This window comes from Aegilops tauschii, chromosome 5 (genome assembly GCF_002575655.3).
Source record: "Aegilops tauschii subsp. strangulata cultivar AL8/78 chromosome 5, Aet v6.0, whole genome shotgun sequence".
Lineage (NCBI taxonomy): Eukaryota > Viridiplantae > Streptophyta > Magnoliopsida > Poales > Poaceae > Aegilops > Aegilops tauschii.
The window spans coordinates 268,423,176-268,444,184 of NC_053039.3; the positions used below are offsets into that span (position 1 = coordinate 268,423,176).

At 42.5% G+C, this 21,009-nt stretch overlaps 1 protein-coding gene across 1 annotated transcript; it reads left to right on the plus strand.

The window, feature by feature from the left end:
- The first annotated feature begins 15,642 nt into the window (after window positions 1-15,642).
- Window positions 15,643-20,424, plus strand: LOC109787623 (caffeoylshikimate esterase-like). Its single transcript, XM_020346154.3, has 8 exons — window positions 15,643-15,672; window positions 15,812-15,905; window positions 16,039-16,071; window positions 18,861-19,007; window positions 19,277-19,407; window positions 19,583-19,720; window positions 19,812-19,910; window positions 20,013-20,424. Exons 1-8 carry the CDS (start codon window positions 15,643-15,645, stop codon window positions 20,238-20,240), a joined length of 900 nt encoding a protein of 299 aa, XP_020201743.1. The 3' UTR covers window positions 20,241-20,424.
- The last annotated feature ends 585 nt before the right edge of the window (window positions 20,425-21,009 follow it).

Genomic DNA, 21,009 nt, shown 5'->3' on the forward strand with positions numbered 1-21,009 from the left:
TCTTCTGCCCTGGTCTGGCTTTGAGTCTTTACTCAATTTCACACCTTGTAACACAGGCAAGAACTCTTTCTTTGACTGTTCTATTTTGAACTACTTCAAAATCTTGTTAAGGTATGTACTCATTGAAAAACTTATCAAGCGTCTTCATCTATCTCTATAGATCTTGATGCTCAATATGTAAGCAGCTTCACCGAGGTCTTTCTTTGAAAAACTCCTTTCAAACACTCCTTTATGCTTTGCAGAATAATTCTACATTATTTCCGATCAACAATATGTCATTCACATATACTTATCAGAAATGCTGTAGTGCTCCCACTCACTTTCTTGTAAATACAGGCTTCATTGCAAGTTTGTATAAAACTATATCCTTTGATCAACTTATCAAAGCGTATATTCCAACTCCGAGATGCTTGCACCAGTCCACAGATGGATCGCTGGAGCTTGCATATTTTGTTAGCACCTTTAGGATTGACAAAACCTTCTGGTTGCATCATATACAACTCTTCTTTAATAAATCCATTAAGGAATGCAGTTTTGTTTATCCATTTGCCATATTTCATAAAATGCGGCAATTGCTAACATGATTCGGACAGACTTAAGCATAGATACGAGTGAGAAACTCTCATCGTAGTCAACACTTTGAACTTGTCGAAAACCTTTTTGCGACAATTCTAGCTTTGTAGACAGTAACACTACTATCAGCGTCCGTCTTCCTCTTGAAGATCCATTTATTCTCAATTGCTTGCCGATCATCGGGCAAGTCAACCAAAGTCCACACTTTGTTCTCATACATGGATCTCATCTCAGATTTCATGGCCTCAAGCCATTTTGCGGAATCTGGGCTCACCATCGCTTCTTCATAGTTCGTAGGTTCGTCATGGTCTAGTAACATAACCTCCAGAACAGGATTACCGTACCACTCTGGTGCGGATCTTACTCTAGTTTACCTACGAGGTTTGGTAGTAACTTGATCTGAAGTTACATGATCATCATCATTAACTTCCTCACTAATTGGTGTAGAAGTCACAGGAACAGATTTCTGTGATGAACTACTTTCCAATAAGGGAGCAGGTACAGTTACCTCATCAAGTTCTACTTTCCTGCCACTCACTTCTTTCGAGAGAAACTCCTTCTCTAGAAAGGATCCATTCTTAGCAACGAATGTCTTGCCTTCGGATCTGTGATAGAAGGTGTACCCAACAGTCTCCTTTGGGTATCCTATGAAGACACATTTCTCCGATTCGGGTTTGAGCTTATCAGGATGAAACTTTTTCACATAAGCATCGCAACCCCAAACTTTAAGAAACGACAACTTTGGTTTCTTGCCAAACCACAGTTCATAAGGCGTCGTCTCATCGGATTTTGATGGTGTCCTATTTAACGTGAATGTAGCTGTCACTAATGCATAACCCCAAAACGATAGTGGTAAATTGGTAAGAGACATCATAGATTGCACTATATCCAATAAAGTACGGTTATGACGTTCGGACACACCATTATGCTGTGGTGTTCCAGGTGGCGTGAGTGGTGAAACTATTTCACTTTGTTTTAACTGAAGGCCAAACTCGTAACTCAAATATTTTACCTCTGCGATCATATCATAGAAACTTTTATTTTCTTGTTACGATGATTCTCCACTTCACTCTGAAATTCTTTGAACTTTTCAAATGTTTCAGACTTGTGTTTCATCAAATAGATATACCCATATCTGCTCAAATCATCTGTGAAGGTCAGAAAATAATGATACCTGCTACGAGCCTCAATATTCATCGGGCCACATACATCTGTATGTATGATTTCCAACAAATCTGTTGCTCTCTCCATAGTTCTGGAGAACGGCGTTTTAGTCATCTTGCCCATGAGGCACGGTTCGCAAGCATCAAGTGATTCATAATCAAGTGATTCCAAAATCCCATCAGTATGGAGTTTCTTCATGCGCTTTACACCAATATGACCTAAACGGCAGTGCCAAAAATAAGTTGCACTATCATTATTAACTTTGCATCTTTTGGCTTCAATATTATGAATATGTGTATCACTACGATTGAGATCCAACAAACCATTTTCGTTGGTGTGTATGACCATAGAAGGTTTTATTCATGTAAACAGAACAACAATTGTTCTCTAATTTAAATGAATAACCGTATTGCAATAAACATGATCAAATCATATTCATGCTCAACGCAAACACCAAATAACACTTATTTAGTTTCAACACTAATCCCGAAAGTACAGGGAGTGTGCGATGATGATCATATCAATCTTGGAACTACTTCCAACACACATCGTCACCTCGCCTTTTACTAGTCTCTGTTTATTCTGCAACTCCCGTTTTCGAGTTACTACTCTTTAGCAACTGAACCAGTATCAATTACCGAGGGGTTGCTATAAACACTAGTAAAGTACACATCAATAATCTGTATATCAAATATACCTTTGTTCACTTTTACTAGTCTCTGTTTATTCTGCAACTCCCGTTTCGAGTTACTACTCTTAGCAACTGAACCAGTATCAATTACCGAGGGGTTGCTATAAACACTAGTAAAGTACACATCAATAATCTGTATATCAAATATACCTTTGTTCACTTTGCCATCCTTCTTATCCACCAAATAGTTGGGGTAGTTCCGCTTCTAGTGACCAGTCCTTTTGCAGTAGAAGCACTTAGTCTCAGGCTTAGGACCAGACTTAGGCTTCTTCACTTGAGCAGCAACTTGTTTGCCGTTCTTTTTAAAGTTCCCTTTCTTCCCTTTGCCCTTTTCTTGAAACTAGTGGTCTCGTCAACCATCAACACTTGATGTTTTTCTTGATTTCTACCTTCGTCGATTTCAGCATCACGAAGAGCTCGGGAATTACTTTCGCCATCCCTTGCATACTATAGTTCATCACGAAGTTCTACTAACTTGGTGATGGTGACTAGAGAATTCTGTCAATCACTATTTTATCTGGAAGATTAACTCCCACTTGATTCAAGCGATTGTAGTACCCAGACAATCTGAGCACATGCTCACTAGTTGAGCGATTCTCCTCCATCTTTTAGCTATAGAACTTGTTGGAGACTTCATATCTCTCAACTCGGGTATTTGCTTGAAATATTAACTTCAACTCCTGGAACATCTCATATGGTCCATGACGTTCAAAACGTCTTTGAAGTTCCGATTCTAAGTCGTTAAGCATGGTGCACTAAACTATCAAGTAGTCATCATATTGAGCTAGCCAAACGTTCATAACGTCTGCATCTGCTCCTGCAATAGGTCTGTCACCTAGCGGTGCATCAAGGACATAATTCTTCTGTGCAGCAATGAGGATAATCCTCAGATCATGGATCCAATCCACATCATTGCTACTAATATCTTTCAACATAATTTTTCTCTAGGAACATATCAAAAATAAACACAGGGAAGCAACAACGCGAGCTATTGATCTACAACATAATTTGCAAAATACTATCAGGACTAGGTTCATGATAAATTTAAGTTCAATTAATCATATTACTTAAGAACTCCCACTTAGATAGACATCCCTCTAATCCTCTAAGTGATCACGTGATCCATATCAACTAAACCATGTCCGATCATCACGTGAGATGGAGTAGTTTCAATGGTGAACATCACTATGTTGATCATATCTACTATATGATTCACGCTCGACCTTTCGGTCTCCGTGTTCCAAGGCCATATCTGTTATATGCTAGGCTCGTCAAGTTTAACCTGAGTATTCCGCGTGTGCAACTGTTTTACACCCGTTGTATTTGAACGTAGAGCCTATCACACCCGATCATCACGTGGTGTCTCAGCACGAAGAACTTTCGCAACGGTGCATACTCAGGGAGAACACTTATACTTTGATAATTTAGTGAAGGATCATCTTATAATGCTACCGTCAAACAAAGCAAGATAAGATGCATAAAGGATTAACATCACATGCAATCAATATAAGTGATATGATATGGCCATCATCATCTTGTGCTCGTGATCTCCATCTCCGAAGCACCGTGCTTGTGATCTCCATCTCCGAAGCACCGTCATGATCACCATCGTCACCGGCGCGACACCTTGATCTCCATCGTAGTATCGTTGTCGTCTCGCCAACTTATTGCTTTTACGACTATCGCTACCGCTTAGTGATAAAGTAAAACTATTACATGGCGATTGCATCTCATACAATAAAGCGACAACCATATGGCTCCCGCCAGTTGCCGATAACTCGGTTACAAAACATGATCATCTCATACAACAAATTATATCACAACATGTCTTGACCATATCACATCACAACATGCCCTGCAAAAACAAGTTAGACGTCCTCTACTTTGTTGTTGCAAGTTTTACGTGGCTGCTACGGGCTTAGCAAGAACCGTTCTTACCTACGCATCAAAACCACAGCGATAGTTTGTCAAGTTGGTGCTGTTTTAACCTTCGCAAGGACCGGGCGTAGCCACACTCGGTTCAACTAAAGTGAGAGAGACAGACACCCGCCGGTCACCTTTAAGCAACAAGTGCTCGCAACGGTGAAACCAGTCTCGCGTAAGCGTACGTGTAATGTCGGTCCGGGCCGCTTCATCTCACAATACCGCTGAACCAAAATATGACATGCTGGTAAGCAGTATGACTTATATCGCCCACAACTCACTTGTGTTCTACTCGTGCATAGCATCAACGCATAAAACCAGGCTCGGATGCCACTGTTGGGGAACGTAGTAATTTCAAAAAAATTCCTACGCACACGCAAGATCATGGTGATGCATAGCAACGAGAGGGGAGAGTGTTGTCCACGTACCCTCGTAGACCGACAGCGGAAGCGTTATCACAACGCGGTTGATGTAGTCGTACGTCTCCACGATCCGACCGATCAAGTACCGAACGTACAGCACCTCCGAGTTCTACACATGTTCAGCTCGGTCCCTCGAACTCCGATCCAGCCGAGCGTTGAGGGAGAGTTTCGTCAGCACGACGGCGTGGTGACGATGATGATGTTCCACCGACGCAGGGCTTCGCCTAAGCTCCGCAACGGTATTATCGAGGTGTAATATGGTGGAGGGGGCACCGCACACGGCTAAGAGATCTCAAGGATCAATTGTTGTATCTATGGGGTGCCCCCTGCCCCCGTATATAAAGGAGCAAGGGAGGAGGAGGCCGGCCCTAGGAGGGGGCGCACCAAGTGTGGAGTCCTACTAGAACTCCCTAGTCCTAGTAGGATTCCACCTCCCATATGGAATAGGAAAAGAGGAAGGGAAAAAGATAAGGAAGGAAGGGGGCGCCCCCCTTCCCTAGTCCAATTCGGACCAGACCAAGGGGAGGGGTGCGGCCACCCTTGAGGCCCTTTTCCTTCTTTCCCGTATGGCCCAATAAGGCCCAATACGTATTCCCGTAACTCTCCGGTACTCCGAAAAATATCCGAATCACTCGGAACCTTTCCGAAGTCCGAATATAGTCGTCCAATATATCGATCTTTACGTCTCGGCATTTCGAGACTCCTCATCATGTCCCCGATCTCATCCGGGACTCCGAACTCCTTCGGTACATCAAAACTCAATAAAACTGTCATCGTAACGTTAAGCGTGCGGACCCTACGGGTTCGAGAACTATGTAGACATGACCGAGACATGTCTCCGGTCAATAACCAATAGCGGGACCTGGATGCCCATATTGGCTCCCACATATTCTACGAAGATCTTTATCGGTCAGACCGCATAACAACATACGTTGTTCCCTTTGTCACCGGTATGTTACTTGCCCGAGATTTGATCGTCGGTATCTCGATACCTAGTTCAATCTCGTTACCGGCAAGTCTCTTTACTCGTTCCGTAACACATCATCCCGCAACTAACTCATTAGTCACAATGCTTGCAAGGCTTATAGTGATGTGCATTACCGAGTGGGCCCAGAGATACCCCTCCGACAATCGGAGTGACAAATCCTAATCTCGAAATACGCCAACCCAACAAGTACCTTTGGAGACACCTGTAGAGCACCTTTATAATCACCCATTTACGTTGTGACGTTTGGTAGCACTGAAAGTGTTCCTCCGGTAAACAGGAGTTGCATAATCTCATAGTCATAGGAACATGTATAAGTCATGAAGAAAGCAATAGCAACATACTAAACGATCGGGTGCTAAGCTAACGGAATGGGTCAAGTCAATCACGTCATTCTCCTAATGAGGTGATCCCGTTAATCAAATGACAACTCATGTCTATGGCTAGGAAACATAACCATCTTTGATTAACGAGCTAGTCAAGTAGAGGCATACTAGTGACACTCTGTTTGTCTATGTATTCACACATGTATTATGTTTCCGGTTAATACAATTCTAGCATGAATAATAAACATTTATCATGATATAAGGAAATATATAATACTTTATTATTGCCTCTAGGGCATATTTCCTTCAGTACATACCTTGACAAAGTTTTGAAGAAGTTCAAAATGGATCAAGCAAAGAAAGGGATCTTGCCTGTGTTACAAGGTGTGAAGTTGAGTAAGACTCAATGCCCGACCACTGCAGAAGATAGAGATAAAATGAAAGATGTTCCCTATGCTTCAGCCATAGGCTCTATCATGTATGCAATGCTGTGTACCAGACCTGATGTGTGCCTTGCTATAAGTCTAGCAGGGAGGTACCAAAGTAATCCAGGAGTGGATCACTGGACAGCGGTCAAGAACATCCTGAAATACCTGAAAATGACTAAGGATATGTTTCTCGTTTATGGAGGTGACAAAAAGCTCATCGTAAATGGTTACGTTGATGCAAGCTTTGACACTGATCCGGACGATTCTAAATCGCAAACCGGATACGTGTTTACATTGAACAGTGGAGCTGTCAGTTGGTGCAGTTCTAAACAAAGCGTCATGGCGGGATCTACGTGTGAAGCGGAATACATAGCTGCTTCGGAAGCAGCAAATGAAGGAGTCTGGATGAAGGAGTTCATATCCGACCTAGGTGTCATACCTAGTGCATCGGGTCCAATGAAAATCTTTTGTGACAATACTGGTGCAATTGCCTTGGCGAAGGAATCCAGATTTCACAAGAGAACCAAGCACATCAAGAGACGCTTCAATTCCATCCGGGATTTAGTCCAGGTGGGGGACATAGAAATTTGCAAGATACATACGGATCTGAATGTTGCAGACCCGTTGACTAAGCCTCTTCCACGAGCAAAACATGATCAGCACCAAGGCTCCATGGGTGTTAGAATCATTACTGTGTAATCTAGATTATTGACTCTAGTGCAAGTGGGAGACTGAAGGAAATATGCCCTAGAGGCAATAATAAAGTTATTATTTATTTCCTTATATCATGATAAATGTTTATTATTCATGCTAGAATTGTATTAACCGGAAATGTAATACTTGTGTGAATACATAGACAAACAAAGTGTCACTAGTATGCCTCTACTTGACTGGCTCGGTAATCAAAGATGGTTATGTTTCCTAGCCATTGACATGGGTTGTCATTTGATTAACGGGATCACATCATTAGGAGAATGATGTGATTGACTTGACCCATTCCGTTAGCTTAGCACTCGATCATTTAGTATGTTGCTATTGCTTTCTTCATGACTTATACATGTTCCTATGACTATGAGATTATGCAACTCCCGTTTACCGGAGGAACACTTTGTGTGCTACCAAATGTCACAACATAACTGTGTGATTATAAAGGTGCTCTACAAGTGTCTCCGAAGGTACTTGTTGGGTTGGCGTATTTCGAGATTAGGGTTTGTCACTCCGATTGTCGGAGAGGTATCTCTGGGACCACTCGGTAATGCACATCACTTAAGCATTGCAACTAATGAGTTAGTTGCGGAATGATGTATTACAGAACGAGTAAAGAGACTTGCCGGTAACGAGATTGAACTAGGTATTGAGATACCGACGATCGAATCTCGGGCAAGTAACACATACCGATGACAAAGGGAACAACGTATGTTGTTATGCGGTCTGACCGATAAAGATCTTCGTAGAATATGTGGGAGCCAATATGAGCATCCAGGTTCCGCTATTGGTTATTGACCGGAGACGTGTACTCGGTCATGTCTACATAGTTCTCGAACCCGTAGGGTCCGCACGCTTAACGTTTCGATGACAGTTATATTATGAGTTTATATGTTTTGATGCACCGAAGGTTGTTCGGAGTCCCAGATGTGATCACGGACATGACGAGGAGTCTCGAAATGGTCGAGACATGAAGATTGATATATTGGAAGCCTATATTTGGATATCGGAAGTGTTCCGGGTGAAATCGGGATTTTACCGGAGTACCGGAGGGGTTACCGGAACCCCCCGGGGGTTAATGGAGGAGAGGCGGCCAGGGCAAGGGCCGCGCGCCCCTCCCCCTAGTCTGAATAGGACAAGGAGAGGGGGGCGGCCCCTCCCCTTCCTTCTTCTCCTCCACCTCTTTCCCCCTCTTCTCCTAATCCAACAAGGAATAGGGAGGGAGTCCTACTCCCGGTGGGAGTAGGACTCCTCCTGGCACGCCCCCTCCTGGTCGGCCGCACCTCCCCCCTTGCTCCTTTATATACAAGGGCAGGGGGGCACCCTAGAGACACAACAATTGATCGTTTGATCTTTTAGCCGTGTGCGGTGCCCCCCTCCATCATAGTCCACCTCGATAATATTGTAGTGGTGCTTAGGCGAAGCCCTGCGTCGGTAGAACATCATCATCGTCACCACGCCGTCGTGCTGACGAAACTCTCCCTCAACACTCGGCTGGATCGGAGTTCGAGGGACGTCATCGGGCTGAACGTGTGCTGAACTCGGAGGTGCCGTGCGTTCGGTACTTGATCGGTCGGATCGTGAAGACGTACGACTACATCAACCGCGTTGTGCTAACGCTTCCGCTTTCGGTCTACGAGGGTACGTGGACAACACTCTCCCCTCTCGTTGCTATGCATCACCATGATCTTGCATGTGCGTAGGAATTTTTTTGAAATTACTATGTTCCCCAACACATATGTGAGTAATTCAGTAAGGCAATGGGTTGAGGAAAGGCTTTGCAACCCTGTATTTGTGCATGGTATTGTTGGTATGACTTTGTGTATATTTGACGTTATTTATATGTGTCCAATTAGAATGGAAACGTCTCTTGTCTTCTTCTTGTTCTAAGGCCCTATGGGTACTCAGGATCCCGTAGATCGATCAAGGAGAAGGTAAGGAGCGAGGAGGCCATGGAACGCTATCCCGAAGAGTAGTGAGAGAAGGGTTAGTATGGTAGCGGAAAACAATTCCTTAGGGATAAATGAGGTGTAGTCATTAAATGTCAACAGATTTTATCTAAATATTTATTATTAATAACCGAGGTAACATCGTGTGACAATACGGGCCACCGGTTAGACAACTGACTCTTGATGCAGGTCGAGCACCGGTCAAGACGTACCATGGGATGATCCCCCACTTCATCACGTAGCAAGCACATCATATTGGTTGTCTTCCAGAGCTATGTTTATTATCAAGATAAGATCCCAAGCACAAATGTAAGGTTGACAATAAGACCTAATACCCATGCTTATTTTCATATAAGTGTTTGCACCCAAAAGGGTTGTTAGAGGTCTGGTTTAAAAACTGGAATTTAATTCGATAACAATAACTTGTTTGATTCTCTGTCGTAGTGCACATCCTCTCGTGGTTCAGTAACCCAGAGTCAGTCACCGAGGAAAGGGTATGGGAACCTTTTGCTATTCAAACCGGTTCTCAAGGGGCATCAACCATGATCCAATAGAGAATCCTTCTCCTTGTGAGGTCTTGAACCTCTAGGAGGAGGTAAGACAAGCATAGCTCTCTCAAGGTCTAGGTAGTTGGTTTACTGAACCTAAAACTGATCAAGAGGGGCAATTTTTTTTTGAGAAACGGGGGACAAATATATAGTCTAGGTGTAAAGGGGGTATGGGCCAGATGGGCGGTTTGATGGCGGGTTAATGCTGATATCCATGGTTCCTCTGCACTATTAACCCATCTTATCTTATGCTGAGTAGTTTACTGCATGCCCGTCACTTGTCGCAATCACAGATTTTCGGTGAGAAAACCCACCCCATGCGTGAAGATGGGAGGTTGAATTTGTGTTTTTTCATATACTTGTATTTTCAAAATGATTTATCTCTTAAACCGTGTGTTCAAATCATGAACCATTTACACCGCTATTTTTATCGCGTAGAGATCTTCAAAACTAGATCCTATGTTGAGAGGTTTCACTGGTTTTTTTCCAAGCAAATCTGTGCATCCAGCGTGACCTAAACTGTGCTCCCAAGTGTTTTGCATCAATATACACGCTATGAACATGGGCTCCCGCCCGACTAGGCTTGTTCAGTGGAGCCGCCGGCACCAAGCGAGAATGAACTGTACCAAGTCGGCTACTATAGAGATCAGGTTCACCCATGCGAATCACACACTTTAGCGACCGATTCATTATAGCAACCCGTTTTTTAGTCTTTTTTATTTCAAACATTTTATGAAAACACAAACATTTTTTGAAATTTCTAATTACTTTTTGTAAATGCAAACAAGTTTTGAAGTTTCATTTTTTGGAAATTGGGAACTTTTCTAAAATATGATTTTTTAAAAAATTCCCAAACATGTAAACATGATTATTTTGAAAATTTGTTTAAAAAATTTGTATTTTTTGAAATTATAAACATTTGTTTGAAAACATGAACATATTTTGAAAATCTAAATATTTTTTAAATTTTAACTATTCTTTGAAAACACGCACATTTTTTGAAATTCGGAACTTACTTGAAAGGCTAACAATTTTTTAAAATTTTAAACATTTTTTCGAAAACAAGAAGATTTTTTGAAATTGTGAACATTTTTTATAAAATTACATCATTTTTTAATTTCGTGATATTTTGAAATAAAATAAAATGCAATAAAATAAACAGAAAAAATAAAAGAATAAAAGGAAAGAATGGGAAAAACCAGTAAAGAAATAGTATAGCAAAATAATTCCCAAAACCGGTAGTAAATCATACGCTACCCTGCGCTAAATAGTCCGGCGCACCTCCTCTCACTTTTTTTTTGTTTTGATAAAACTTCCTCTCACATTTGAGAAGGACTGGCAAATAGGCCCGTGCGTTGCAATGGGTGAAAAAAAACACTTCATAATCTAATAATCATGAGTCCAAACTTCAGTGGGTTCATGTCCTTTATTTCAACACATGGCATTCCATATGAGTTTCTATTGATCTTTGTTCCCACTCTCGTCGACGTTGGCCTCAGTGTTGACATCATCACAACACGTTTGAATGATGTCAATCTTAAGACGTCTCCCTCTGGGCATACGATGCAAGTGAGCTCGTGCGTTGCAACGGGTGAAAAGCCACTCACTAATCTAATAACCATGAATTCGTAGGTCCATGTCCTTTATTTCAACACATGACATCCCATCTGTGTTTCTATTTATCCTTCTTCCCACTCTCGTCGACGCTGGCCTCAGTGTTCACACCATCACAACACGTTTGTATGTTGTCAATCTTAAGACGTCTCCCTTTCGGCATAGGATGATAAATCTATTTTTTTTCTGTGAAGTTGTGACGAGGCGTGCATGTGTGGTTGTAGATTTTGTTTTTGTTCCCCATCCTGGTTTTGCCTGCCAAAGTGTTTCATTGTAAATAACACTTTTTAAAAATGGTTAACAGTTAAAAATAATATCATATTCAGATTCAGCATATTTTTCTAATCAAATTTTATATATAACATGTTAAATTTGGAGTTACGGTTAAAAAGCTATGAACGTTTAAAAAACCGATTAATATGTACTACAGGTTTATTACCAAAAAACATAATGGGGTTTTCTGCAAAATAGCAATGACGGACCAAGAATACCTATTTTTTTATTAGTAATATATATATATATATATATATATATATATATATATATATATATATATATATATATATATATATATATATATATATATATATAATACTATTCACCATCCAGGGTGCAGAATACGTTATTCTTCACCCGAGGTAATCTTATGACCATTTCAAATATAAATTACATTTTGTATACATTCATATTGATTTTACTACGTAAAATTTGACATAAGAAAACAAAAATATAGGTTTTAAATCTAGAAAATTTGCATTTTATGTATATTTTACACTATGTTTTTACGTTTGTAATTTTAGGTAACATAAAATATTTTTTACGGCGATTATAATTTTCTTACGTTCTCTTTTTACGTATGAAGTAAGAGAAAATTTACGGAATGTAAAAATACGGTGTATTGATATTAAAATAGAGGGGGGTGAAGAATAACTATTCCTCGTCAGCGTGACGAATAGCGCTATATATATATATATATATATATATATATATATATATATATATATAGAGAGAGAGAGAGAGAGTTACATTCATCACCCAGGGTGCAGAATAAGTTATTCTTCACCCGAGGTAATCTTACGATCATTTCATAAATAAATTACATTTTAAATACTAATAGTTACATTCATATTGATTTACTGCATAAAATTTGGCATAAGAAAAAAAATATAGGTCAAAAATTGTATTTTATGTACATTTTACACTATGCTTTTACATTTGTAATTTTACGTAACATAAAAAAATATTTACGATGATTATAGGTTTTCTGACGTTCTTTTTTTATGTTTAAAATAAGACAAAATTTATGAAGCGTAAAGTTACGGTGCACAGATGTTAAAATAGAGGTGGCTGAAGAATAACTATTCCTCACCCAGGATGACGAATAGTCAATAAGTTATTCTTCATCCGAGGTAATCTTACGATCATATCATAATTAAATTACGTTTGGAATTCAAATAGTTACTCCTATTGATTCACTACGTAAAATTTGGCATAAAAAATAAAAATATAGGTCATAAGGTAAGAAAATTTGCAGTTTATGTGTATTTTACACTATGTTTTTACGTTTGTAATTTTACATAACATGAAATATTTTTTACGACGATTATATATATTATTACGGTCTCTTTTTATGTCGGAAATAAGACAAAACTTACGGAACATAAAATTACGGTGCATTGATGATAAAATAGAGGGGGCGAAGAATAACTATTCTTCACCCAGGGTGACGAATAGTCAATCCCTATTGTGCGTGAGCGCATTAACTCTAATCGTACCCTCCGATCACGCTTGGTGCACCGCTCAACCAACCAATTGGCATGTATTGCTAATGATGGTAATGGAATTAAATCGATTACTGCCCGGTTACTACTAAGAATGCACAACTTTCGGTCCCGCAAACAGACCATTCTCCTCACCCTGGTAAAATAATTGGCAAATATAGTAATGAAATTAAATCTGTTACTATTTGGTACACACAACTCTGCGTATGGTAAAAGACTAGCAGATATAGTAACACAATATAGGCAACATGAATTTTAAGCATTACGTACTTTACACGACGTTACCATAAAAGGTACAATCATTTACTATTGAAAAAGAACAATCTTGTATAGTAATACAACTGCACATGTTTATCTTTACTTGCATGTGTGATTACCACCATAGTGTAGATGGTGGGTGCTCAAGCAGTAATCTAATTACTATTGTTACTATTTTTTCATAGCTTATTACTATGCATCCTAATTATGTGGTGGACGGAGAAGCTACGGGTGTAGTAGTAAACAGATTAATTCGGTTACTATATTTTCTGCTGATTTTACTGTCATGCACTAGATAATAGGTGGTTATGCCGAGCAAAGGCACGAGTAGTAATCGTTGGTCTATCGTTACGATGCTTTCCAAGATTAGGCAGATTAAGGTAGGATCGCTAACTTCCTGAGAGCAATGCGCGCAGCCTGACCAGCGCGCAGGATAGATAATTATGCGCTCAGGCTCACTTTAGCATACCTACATAACACACACTCTTAACCGAATAACCATCACTTTTTTTTTTTGCGGGGAGAATAACCATCACTCAAGACCACAATAGGCTCATCTCCTTTATTTTAGCGACGCATCATATTTGTGTTGCCACTTATCCTTCTTCTCACCCTCGCCAACGGCGGCCTTAGTGTTCACACAAACCAAAACGTGTTAGAATGTGGTTAATCTTAAGACGTCCCTCCGTCCCTCTCTCCCTCTCTCCTCCCTCTCTCTCTCGCTTTCTCTCATGCTCGCGATGAGAAATCTTTTGTTTTCCCCTGTGACGTATTCAGAGGTATGCATGTGTAGTTCTCGATATTTTCTTTTCCCTATATGATTATAGTGGATGTTTATTTGTAATCCGGATCGCCGCCTGTAGGAAAGAAAAATGGATCGTGTGCTATAGTTATAAGTTTGCTTCCAAAACAATATTTAAAAAATATTTAACAGGTAAAATTAACATCATATACAGATTTCACACATTTTTCTAGTCAAATTTCATATATAACATATTAAAATCGGAGTTACGGTTTAAAATATATGTATAATTTAGAAAACCATTTGTTTGAATTAAATATCTTTCAAAATAATATTTATAAATACTTAACAGGTTGAAATAATCTTATATTCATATTCTACATATTTTTCTAATCAAATTTCATATATAACATGTTTAAATCGGAGTTACGGTTTAAAAGATATGGATGGTTTAGAAAAGCATTTGTTTGACTTAAATATGATCCGTGGATGGCATACCTAAAAAGTCAGGGATGTTTTAAAAAACTGTAAAATAACGGTTCGGTGTGACTTAAATCTGGACAGCGGGTCAGGGAGCTTGGGTCTCGCGGCCGGCTCTCGATTGCTCGCACGTCCGTTATATATGTAGCCGATCGATCAAGATTCCTCCATAACCACTGAAAACAAACCAGGTTCTTAATCTGCTGATGCCTATACATATTCTTCTCCCATCTTCTGGAGAATCTGTACACGTTTTCCTGACAATAAAGCAGAAAGCACTTTGCTCCAACGCATCAAGTGATTTACATGTTCGGATTCGTCTTTCTGAACCTGCACTGAATAATTCAATAGGCTGGATTTTTGCCTGAATCAACAACACAAAGTTGCACAAATGGGGACACATTTGTGTGTATCTGGATGTTCACTGTTCAAAGAACAGACTTTGCTTGGACGCCTGCTGATTCTTGCATATATTCTGCTTTCTCCTTTCCAAAGGCTACAGTAGGGTGTGATAACAACCGAGCAACGACCAACAGTTTTGGACTGGTGCAGCTCCAGGTCTTATCTTATATACATCACATTTAATTCAAGTCAGAGCAAATGGGCCGATCATGATGTTTATATGCCACACGTTCATTGACATGGACTCGTCAGTTGATCAGCAACATGTGTTTAAAACGCAATTCTCTGGCATTTTTCCTGACCAAACAATGACAGATAGAACGAAAACAACCGATTATCTCGTGCCATACACGGGGTACAACTATTTTTCTTCCCATTATATAAACACAAAAAAATTCAGACCTAATCTAGGATGGTCTAATTGAGGTAGGTAGTTCAAACTAAACTTAGCCTTGTTGGTTAAAATTGATCACTCCTAGACCATACATGCCGCAACTTCATGCATGGATATAAAGAACAGGACGAACAAAATGCGAACTGTCCACAGATCTAGACATATATATAACGACCGCTCTTTTTTTAATCATTTCTTAATGTCTGAGTTTTGCACATATACATTAGCCATGAAGTCATCGTTTCCTATCGAGAGCAATGGCCAATGATGATATCAAATATCAAGAGGTTAGTATATTCGTTCCTACCTTATGCTGACTATTTTTTAAGGTGCATTCGGCATTGAGTTCTGTATTTATGTTTGATGAGATACTTTAATTTTGTAATAGCATGTTACTGAATGATCCGTTTGGAAAATTGGTTGCAGGAATATATTTCAAATGCACGCGGATTGAACCTGTTTACATGCCAATGGACCCCTTCAAATGGCGAACCAAAAGCTCTCATCTTCCTATGCCATGGTAAATTCATTTAGTTGAAATATATTACATTCAAATTTAAAATACCATGATATTTGCCAAGAAAAATAGAACTCTGCAGTGTTTTGGGTCATATAGTTTAACTGTACGCCTGTTGTTCTTCCTATATTTGTAGGATATGCCATGGAATGCAGCATTTCAATGAGAGGTAAATAGCATGACCGTTTGGCTTTTATGTCCCTGTGCTCAACTTAGTATAAAAAAATGGCCTCTGCGCTGATTCATAATTAATAATACACAAAATTTAAAAGATGTGATCATATACCCATGCGGCAATCCTATTTTTATTTGGTTTAACGCTAAAGAAGAGCAACCAAATAAGTACCCCCTCCGTTTCTAAATATAAGCCTTTTTAAAAATTTCAGTAAGGACCACATACGGATGTATATAGAAGTATTTTAGAGTGTAGATTCATTCACTTTGCTCCGTATGTAGTCCATTGGAATCTCTAAAAAGGCTTATATTTGCCGAAAAAGGCTCTCGCCCCGCTTTATATATGTATAAAGCAATGATCATGATCCGAGCTTGCCACATGCTTGCACTCTTGTAACTATAGGATCAGTGGCTCTCACGGCTCCCCCACCCTAGGGTTCCGCCCGCGCCGCCGCCGGCTTCCCCGTCGCGGGTAGCCGCGGCCGCGGCCAGCGCCCGCCGCCGCTAGCCCTCCCTGACCCCGTCCACCTCCCTTCCCCCCTCCCCCCTCCCGCTCCACCGTACCCCCGCGTCGCCTCCCCGAGCGAGGCGACCGGGGGCTCCCTCCCCGCCCTCCCCAGCACCTCCCCTCCCCTTCTCCCCCTCCTGCCGCCGCCGGCCTGGACCACCGGGCCTTGCTCGGGTGGTGCCGGCGGCGGCGGCCCCGTCCTTTCCCCCCGCGCAGCGCCACGGCTCGGGTGGTTGGCGGCGGGCGGCGGCGTGCTTCGGCGGCAGCGGATCTGGCGGCGGCGTGGCTCCTTGGATGGCGCGGTGCCGGGTGGTGAGGTGGCGGCGGGGCGTTGCAGTGGCTGGTGGCGATGCCCTCCCGGCCCAGATCTGGGCCCTTTTGGGCCCCATCTAGGTCGGGGCGGGCCTGGCCGGAACTCCTCTGCGGCGTCTCCGGCGGACGGCGGGGCGACTCGTGCGGGGGGTAGCGGCGACGGCGGCTCGTGTACTGCAGCGCGGCGACGAGGGCTTCACGAGCCCGTCTCGGGCTCGGCCGGGCCTATCTGGGCCTTTGGCGCGGGGGCGAAACATGGTTTCGCAGGGGAGCTGGAGCCGGCACAGCGCAGGTCGTGGCCATGGGCCACTTCTCCACCTTCCCTTTCCCCCGGTCGATTTGGTCGCGGTTGCCTGGTTTGCCCCTGTTGCTACGTCCGGTCGGTTCCCGCCACGGGCGGTGGAGGTTGTCCCCTCCTGCGTGGCTGCTGTTGCTGCCGCCCCTCGCTCCCGGTTGCCTTCTCTGTTCCGCCGGTCTCGCTTCGTTTGCCACGGTGAGACGGCGATGGGGATTGCACGGCCGTGGTGGCGCATGTTGGTGGGCGGCGTGTTTGGTGGCGCACGACGGATCGTCTGGAGTCGTGGGTGGTTGGTGGTCCGGAGAAATCCGTGTCGGCTTGTCCGGCACCGACGCGGTGACGTCTGTGGGCGCCGCCGTGCCTTCCTGAAGGGCGTCGGCTTTGCCCCTTCCCCCGCAATCCTCTACATACCGGGGGAAACCCTAGGACTTGTCCGGGCAGCAGCGTCATCGGCGTCGCAGTCCTTCTTGAAGGTGTTGCTTGGTATGCGGCGGTCCGGAGTGCTCGGAGTGTGGTGGAATTCTCCGGTGGGCGCAGCGGTTGTGGGTCTTCATCGTTTTCGTTGACCCGTCGTTGTTCGCATTTGTTTCTTTTTTGTTTTCTCTTTCATTTCTTTTTGGCGTGACTATGCTGCTTCCGCCCCAGCACCTATCGTTGGCTGTATCGAAGTTGGTTGCTTTATAATACAAAGGGGGGAACCCTTTTTCGTATAAAGCAATGATCATAAAAAGCAAGCCATACAACACGACACCACAACACACGCACACAAGGCTAGATACAAGGGTGGTAATGCACAACTACACAACCCCGAAACACTCGAAGCACACTACACAAGAACCGCTTGGAGTCTTCGGAGCTCTCGACTGTGAGCAAGTCAACGCGAAGAGACGAAGTCGTGTACGACGAGCCGGGTACTCCAAGGCGGTGCCTTCAAGAAGGGAGCGACATCGGAGCGCCGCCATCGCTTGATCCAAGGATCAAGGTTTCCCTCAAAGCAACATGGAGGAAGAAGAGTAACCACGACGTCGCCTTATGAAGGAACCGACGCCCACACAAGCGCCGCCGTCGTTGGCCTGGCAGAGCTAGAGCAGGCTTACCCGCGGCAAGCACTTCTCCTCCAAGACGTAGTACAACAGGCCACACATGCCTGCCACACCAACGCCACCGACCGTCGAACTCTGGCCACCACGCCGCCCGCACGACCATGGCACCCAGGCAACACCCAAGCCGCGAGCTCCGCCCCCGAGCACCGCGGCTCCCACCACCAAGGCCGCCACCCTGGTATTCATAGCTCCGCCGCCACCCTCGCCCCACGCTTGCAACCAAGATGACAAAAGAGATGGGTTTGGAAGGGACCTCCTTCCCCACCCCTGCACAGCCCCAAGTCCACACCCACCCCCGGGTCGGCCAGATTTGGCCACCACCGCCCCGCCATGCCCCTCCGGGGCAAAGGCGAGCTCCCCGGTAGCACACCGCCACCAGAGGGGAGGCAAGGACGATGCCGTGGCACCCCTGCCAACGGATCATCCCTCAACGGCGAGTGAAGCTGGGAAAAGTCTTATATTTAGGAATGGAGAGTATAAGATGTGTTAGAACATCTTATATTTGCGAACGGAGGGAGTATCATAGAGTAGGGACGATGAGTTAACGGATTTTTTGTTCTCAGGAACCGGCACACGGCTGGCGAAGGCTGGATTTGCGGTGCACGGAGTGGACTATGAAGGCCATGGAAAGTCTTCAGGACTTCAAGGCTATATTAGCAATCTAAATGATGTCGTGTCTGATTGCTTTACCTACTTTGCTAGTGTTTGTGGTATGTTCTATACTACTAGTCTCATATATTCTATTACTTGTGTCATATAACTTGTAAAATCTACTCCAAATCTCCATAGTTATGTATTGTCTACATTAGTAGTCATTCTGTTCATAAATAATCAGTAACCATATGTTTATACAATGACTGGCATTTTTCATGATTATTGGCAGATTTAGGTGATTTGTAGATGTTTATAAAACTTTAAATTCTTTTTAAAAACTAACAGTTAAAATTGTAAATTTAATGACGTGTTCCCCTCATTATAGAGAAAGAGGAGCACAGGAGAAAACGGAAGTTCTTGCTCGGTGAGTCCATGGGAGGAGCTATCGCGTTGATGCTTCATAGGAAGGAACCTACCTTTTGGGATGGGGCCATTTTAGTTGCCCCCATGTGCAAGGTTAAGTGCCCAAGATTAGCTAATCTTGTTTTTGCTGCTAGTGTCATTTTGTTATTGTCTAGAACTTTTTGAGATCTACAATCTGCACCCCCATGTGTTACCATGAATTGTTATATGTGGGTAAGTTCAACAATGCATGGTGGGACTTAATTATTGATGTGGTAACATGATGCAGATCGTAGAAGAAATGAAGCCTAGTCCCATGGTGATTACAATCTTAAGCAAGCTCAGCAATGTAATCCCTACATGGAAGATTATTCCTAATGAAGACATCATTGATAGGGCAATTAAAAGCCAAGAATGGCGTGAAGAGGTAGAATGCTTAAGATCTAAATCATGCTACATTACTTTTTCTATCACTGAATCGTCTGCATCATTATAAAACAAATTATACATGTAATCAGGTCAGAAACAATCCTTATTGCTATAAAGGAAGGCCTAGACTAAAGACTGGTTACGAAATTTTTATGGCAAGCTTGGATATTGAAAGCAATCTTGAAAAGGTACGAGTAAGCTGCAGTATATTTATACATTGAACTGGTAATCCTGAAGTATTTCCTTAAATTGCTTGTTGTTCATCTAAATTTCTCACATTTTACAACAAGGTAACCCTGCCATTCATTATAGTCCACGGTGGTGCTGATGCTGTGACTGACCCAGCAGTAAGCGAGGCACTATATACACTAGCTGAGAGTAAAGACAAGACGTTGAAGCTCTACCCAGGGATGTGCCATGCTTTGACTTCCGGTGAACCAGAGAACAACATTGACATTGTGTTTTCAGATATCATTCAGTGGCTTGATGAGAGGGCATTGGTTCAAAAAGAATCATAACTAATATTATAGAGCCTAAAAATGTTTATATACTCCATGTTGCCAAGGCAGTGGGTATAAGGTGACCTAGGGTGTGTATATATATATATATTTGCTACAATGAGTCAAGATCTAGAATGTACTTACTTACATTAAATTGTAAAACTAATAGCTTAGTGCAAGTTTTTTAGGGCAGAGCATGGTAGTTTTTTTGGAAGCATTGGATAGCAAGCTTCTATTTTTCTTGTTGTATCCTTTTTAGCAAATTTTGTGTTTAAATTCACGTTCTACATGTAAATAACAATTCGCAAAACTTTACTCATATTGGGGGCTGTCTCTTCAACAGATTGTTCACGATAAGCGATTCATGTGTTTCACTATGGAGAAATACACAAACATCATAAGTTTGTCATGTGAGGCCGCACTAGTAGAAAAACAGGCATTAAAGTCCCCCCCACCCACCCACCCAGTGGCGAAGCCTCGGCGGGACAAACCCGGTCCCTGCCCCCCCCCCCCTTCCAAGATTTTTTTGCCAAATAGGCTATCACCATATCTTTTCTATGTCATACACTTATCTAGCCCCTCTAAAATTTGCTTTATGCTCTGCCACTGCCCCCACCTAAGCAGTTGTGACCCAGAGGAACAAAGTCGTATGTAATGCTGAACAATAGAGGTAGTTCCACATGAGTATCTGATTGCAGTTCAGAAACCGTACGCAATACTTATTTATTGCATGCGGTTATGAAACGAAACCACCTTTGAGAATACACAGTGGCGGTTGCAATTTTGA

Coding starts and splice junctions, on each gene's coding strand:
- LOC109787623 (XM_020346154.3), top strand. CDS start 15,643: ATGGCCAATGATGATATCAAATATCAAGAG. Junction 19,008..19,276: donor CTACTTTGCTAGTGTTTGTG/GTATGTTCTATA, acceptor CCCTCATTATAG/AGAAAGAGGAGCACAGGAGA. Junction 19,721..19,811: donor GCCAAGAATGGCGTGAAGAG/GTAGAATGCTTA, acceptor ACATGTAATCAG/GTCAGAAACAATCCTTATTG.